Source organism: Fopius arisanus, unplaced genomic scaffold, assembly GCF_000806365.1.
Source record: "Fopius arisanus strain USDA-PBARC FA_bdor unplaced genomic scaffold, ASM80636v1 scaffold00017, whole genome shotgun sequence".
NCBI lineage: Eukaryota > Metazoa > Arthropoda > Insecta > Hymenoptera > Braconidae > Fopius > Fopius arisanus.
The window spans coordinates 905,170-910,665 of record NW_011887756.1 but is presented as its reverse complement, the minus strand read 5'-3'; the positions used below and the strand labels follow the sequence as shown (position 1 = coordinate 910,665).

The following is a 5,496-nucleotide window of genomic DNA, read 5'->3' as shown; positions in this document are numbered from 1 at the left end:
AAAAAAAAATAAACGATCACGTGACCAGGTATGACGTCATCAAAAAAAATAAATGATCACGTGACCAGGTATGACGTCATCAAAAAAAAAAATAAACGATCACGTGACCAGGTATGACGTCATCAAAAAAAAATAAACGATCACGTGACCAGGTATGACGTCATCAAAAAAAAATAAATGATCACGTGACCAGGTATGACGTCATCAAAAAAATAAAAGATCACGTGACCCTTTTTTAATGACGTCATACTTGGTCACGTGATCGTTTATTTTCTTGATGACGTCATACCTGGTCACGTGATCGTTTATTTTTTTTGATGACGTCATACCTGGTCACGTGATCGTTTATTTTTTTTGATGACGTCATACCTGGTCACGTGATCGTTTTTTTTTGATGACGTCATACCTGGTCACGTGATCGTTTATTTTTTTTGATGACGTCATACCTGGTCACGTGATCTTTTATTTTTTTTGATGACGTCATACCCGGTCACGTGATCGTTTTTTTTGATGACGTCATATTTGGTCACGTGACCTTTTTATTTTTTGATGACGTCATACCTGGTCACGTGATCGTTTATTTTTTTTTGATGACGTCATACCTGGTCACGTGATCTTCTATTTTTTTGATGACGTCATACCTGGTCACGTGACCTTTTATTTTTTTGATGACGTCATACCTGGTCACGTGACCTTTTATTTTTTTGATGACGTCATACCTGGTCACGTGACCTTTTATTCTTTTGATGACGTCATACCTGGTCACGTGACCTTTTTATTTTTTTGATGACGTCATATTTGGCCACGTGACCTTTTTATTTTTTGATGACGTCATACCTGGTCACGTGACCTTTTATTCTTTTGATGACGTCATACTTGGTCACGTGATCGTTTAGTTTTTTTTTGATGACGTCATACCTGGTCACGTGATCGTTTATTTTTTTGATGACGTCATACCTGGTCACGTGACCTTTTATTTTTTTGATGACGTCATATTTGGTCACGTGATACTTTATTTTTGATGACGTCACTTCCGGTCACGTGACCCTGTTTGATGACGTCACTTCCGGTCACGTGACTTTCATTCCCAATGATATAATTCTGATTCACGTTTGAACAATTGTCATGAAAAAAATCACAAGAGCGGAAGTGACGACACGGGAAATGATTGTTCTTATAACTTACCGCCACATATCCCTTCTTCCCACGAAGTTTTCTCCACCAGAAGATACTATTCCCGAAAGATACGTCACGAGAGTGACTTTGAACGTGCTAAAAGAGTGATGAGGTGCAGAGCGAGTTGGATGGAATGAAGAAGTGACTTTTCCGTAAAGTATAATAAAGTTTGGTGGAGCAAGGAGAAAGGACAACTGAGAGGAGATGCACTCAGAAAAAAAATTGAAAAAAAAAAACTATAGGAAAATGGAGGGATGCCTGAGGGAGGCTTTGAGATAGGAATGGGAAGAAACGATTTCTGGGCTCACCGTGGTATTCTCCAGTTTACTCGTAAAGCAGTTACGAAGTAGTTAAGCTATGCCGTGAAAACTTGGCACGAACGATGGTATAACGCGTGGATGCATTAAGAAATTGACAATCGACGATGAGTGTGAATTCCCGGGCCCATAACTAGATACCAGGCCTGGGTTTTCATCTCTATGTAACGTATAACAATATATCACTGAGTTGTAAAACCCTAGTCCCAGTCATTTTCCACTCCACCTACAGCCTCTCCTGGACACGTATAGAAATTGCTAGTCGATAACTTTGTACCCGAGAAATTCACTTAACTGAATTTCCCATTCTCGTTATTGAATTTCACAGTGAATCCCCGAAACACTTTCAGGTGAATACCAAACTGAGTCACAGAAATTTTTTTTTCCTCCGATAAATGCGTTCGATTGTCACTACAGAATTTGCATGTTCCGTTTCTATCTTCTATTTTATTCACTCCAAAAATGTTGTGTTCCACTAGTTGTTCGATTTAAAATGATGGCATGGCTTTTCGCCTCTCCTTTATTCAACCTATTGCGATATTTTCGGGTGTTTCTATTGAGTCACGTGATGTTTATTTTCATTACTATTCTTATCAACAGTTGTGGATGAATAATGGATTATGATTTTTCAGTGCGAAGAACGTTGAAGAATGGACTGTCGGAGGAGGAGAAGAAGCACATTGCTGCGTACATAAAAGGCTATTGAATCTATATTATTACGATAACTGTGATATATAATGTACGCCATTGATGCCTCAGACGTTTTGAGGTGAAGAAGATGCAAAGTTTTCGTGAAATTCTCGGTGAATAAATAGAATGGATACGGTACGATTGTAAAAAGGCAAAGGAAGAGTATTTCTCAGTAAAAATAAGGGTCGAGGCAAATTCAATAGACCATATCATCTACGAAAATATATATTTTTTGTGGTTTTTCCGGGGATGGAAATGTATATGCACCACAAGCAGCACGATAGATCGACTAGACACAGCCTTACAATATCTTTTTCACTATTAAAATATTTTCAATTGAATGAGAACGCATGTTGACTTGATATTTTACCTGTGAATGCGTCAGTGTTTGTTTTCCTTCCTCTCCCTCTTCTCTACCCTCGACTCGGCTGATTAACGAAAAATGTAACACCATCACGACTTTTACGTAAATTTCCCTACGTTCACTCGTGAATTTTCACAATTTCCACCACTCGAGTTTGACTTTAAAAAAAATTATTCGATTTTTCACTCTCCGCAATTATCCGAAGTTTCACCGATATTTTATTCCAAAATCCAAACTGAACGGTATATAGTCGATCCATCGTGCTTTACTGTGATAAGCTGAAAAATATTAAAAATTCACTCAGTGGAGTTGTTTTTCGAAAATAATCGGAGATATTTGTGGCTTTTAAAATCAAGACTCAGAGTCAACTGCCTTATTTGTATACGAGAATATAGATGCACGATGAGATTTACACTAGCCTTTAATGTTTATTTTATTATCGAGAGGATATGAGTGGAGAATAATTATGTGAATACATTTCTGTGACTGATGTTTCATGAAATAAAGATAATTGATTAAATTACGTCTGGATTATGTTTATTTGTTTGGTTCTCTGTGACTCTATGTGATCAGGAATTTGCGATGAGATAATCAAATAATTGGAGAGGGGCTTTTTTTTAACAAAATGTGTACGTGACACATGATTTATTATTAACCTTCATCCAACTTTAACAACATACAATATAATGTAGTAATAAAACGTACTTTTAGTTTTACTGTAATAATGATAGCGACGAGAACGTCCATTTTCTTATTTTTTCTCTTAAAATCTTTCACGCACTCTGAAACACTCACGCTCAAGAAAAAATTTATTAACTTCAAATTGAATTTCAATTTCAATTTCAATTGCACATATTACAAATTTTCTTATCGACTTATTCATGAGATGTTGGATTTTTCAATAGTTCAAAGTTGTTGTCAGAGTACCGAGGAAGTAGAAATTTTACAATTTTGGGGGTACCTTATCTAGGAGACATTCGCGGATAAGCCGAGGAATGGGAATATACAGAAGCACTTGAAGGGTTCAATCGAAATGATGAGGAAGATTATGAGGAAGGGCCCAGACTCACTCGTCCACAAAATTTAAATGACATATTTTTTTTTATACTTTTCCCATTTCGTTAAAAAATCACTTTCGTTCTGAGATATAGGCTGATTTTCACTCTAAACATCATTCAAATATCAATCACAATCTCACTTTGTGCCAACACATTCAGTAGAAGCACATGCACATGAAAGAGTTCACAAATTTCTCTCTTTAAAATAAAAAATAACAAAGAAATAAGTACATCTTCAGCACCTTTTAAATCCTTTAAAATCACTTTCAGGATCATGTCCACCCATTAGTTGTGACGTCTAGTTGATGAATTTAAGTTGTTTCACAAAATTTTGGCCAGAAGGGTCAATCTCAGAAGTTGGGAGCTCACCCAAGATTTTCTTGGCTGTGGGTATAGCCACCTCCTCCCCCTTTCCCTCCCTCAATCCCCTTGTATTTCCACCGTCATTCACCCTTTGTATTATTTTGCGCTGTATACCTGTTTCTGGCAGCTCTCTCACTTCTGGCACACCTCGTTACCAAGTAACTTGTATTTCACCCACCTCCTTCCTTTTAGGATAGAACCAGCAGTGATGACGTTTTCCAAGCAGCCCGTTGGAGAATGGCCCACAACCCCGATGACAACCTCGATAAGTATCCTCCAGTGAACTACCCCCTCACAGTTCATCGTGCTTTGGACCACTGAACTCATCGTGAGAGATGAAGCCATTCTTATCCTTGTCCTCGTGTTGGAAAATCTCTTCAACTAATTTGTCGTGGTCTGCAACCATTGTCTTTATGTCCTCGCTGTCACCTGCTTGCTCTGCCTCCACCATCTGTTTTCGCAGGTAGTCACTGACCTGAGGAGCAAACAACCATTATTTTTTTATTAATTATAAAAATAAAGTATCTCATTTAATTATGCTTCACCTATCCTGTGGGCATTTAATTTCCCGAATTTTTTCCGTTGAAATCCCTCAATTTATCAATTCTTTCCCCTAATAATTGTTTTAATTAATTCTTGTTGTCTTAAAGAAAATATTAGGTAATTATTTTATATGTTCCCTCGATCCCTCAATTTCAGAGATAATTCATTTTCGCTGTTAACTTAACGAAAAACTCGTGCTGCAACTTCTAATCACCCGATTCTCAAGAGATTTTAGAATACACATGCAGCCATCACCACATAAAAATTCCCATTCCACAAGGGCAATTAAAAATCGATCTTGCCATTATCCTCACCTCCTCGCGAGAGAGCTGATTGTCCTCGTCCGAGTCAATCTCTTTAAATACATTAGCAGTTGGTGGTGAATCACTGATATTGATGAGCTCCACATCGAAGAGTAAAGTAGCACCTGAAATCAAGAAAAATTAATAAACTCCCGTGAAAAATCATACAAATCCAAAACTTCAATCTCAGCCTCTCCATCTTTCCCTTACGATGCACCCTTCCCAACATGACAATACCATCAGCTACAGTCCAACCTCGTAAATCATTTACTGGCCAGCAGTAAATGATGGATACATGGGCAGATACAAGTATATATAGGTATTTCGTTGATATCAACTGGATGGTTGGACACGAGGGATTTACAGAGTATCGGATACGTCGCGTCGAATCAACCGTCAATGGGAAGTGGGAAGTATTTGGGAGGATGAGATGGGACAGACATCCCTTTCACGTTGATCGTTCTCGCTGGATACCACCTGACGATATCCCCTCGTGTTCAATAAATTTCAGCGCGCATCGATTAAACAGAGAGATGAACAAAAGCTGAATTGAGATATATATTTTAGTCATCGAGGTAAATGACGAAATAATCTCGTGTAATCAAATTATAATCACCTGAAGAAATGACATGGGAAGAATTTCACCTTTTCATTATCAATCATCTCCAGAAAAAATTAATCCC

At 37.7% G+C, this 5,496-nt stretch overlaps 2 protein-coding genes across 8 annotated transcripts in view; one reads left to right on the top strand and one right to left on the bottom strand.

Moving 5' to 3' along the window:
* The window catches only part of LOC105263905 (FH1/FH2 domain-containing protein 3), a 26,542-nt gene extending 22,989 nt beyond the window's left edge, over nt 1–3,553 (top strand). For all 6 annotated transcript variants that reach the window (XM_011300420.1, XM_011300415.1, XM_011300419.1 and 3 more), the window contains one exon: nt 2,126–3,553. Coding sequence is in view for 3 of the 6 variants with exons in the window: in XM_011300415.1 (XP_011298717.1) it covers nt 2,126–2,199 (74 nt within the window). In the remaining 3 variants the exon portion in view is untranslated. The remainder of the gene's footprint in view (nt 1–2,125) is intronic.
* Nucleotides 3,554–3,804: 251 nt separating this feature from the next.
* The window catches only part of Fkbp14 (peptidyl-prolyl cis-trans isomerase Fkb14), a 27,851-nt gene continuing 26,159 nt past the window's right edge, over nt 3,805–5,496 (bottom strand). The window contains exons 3-4 of one of the 2 annotated variants that reach the window (XM_011300423.1): nt 4,814–4,938; nt 3,805–4,443 (exon numbers count right to left, since the gene is read on the bottom strand). In XM_011300423.1, coding sequence (XP_011298725.1) covers nt 4,261–4,443; nt 4,814–4,938 — 308 coding nt within the window. In that variant the 3' untranslated portion in view covers nt 3,805–4,260. The remainder of the gene's footprint in view (nt 4,444–4,813; nt 4,939–5,496) is intronic. The other variant, XM_011300424.1, reaches the window with a different exon arrangement.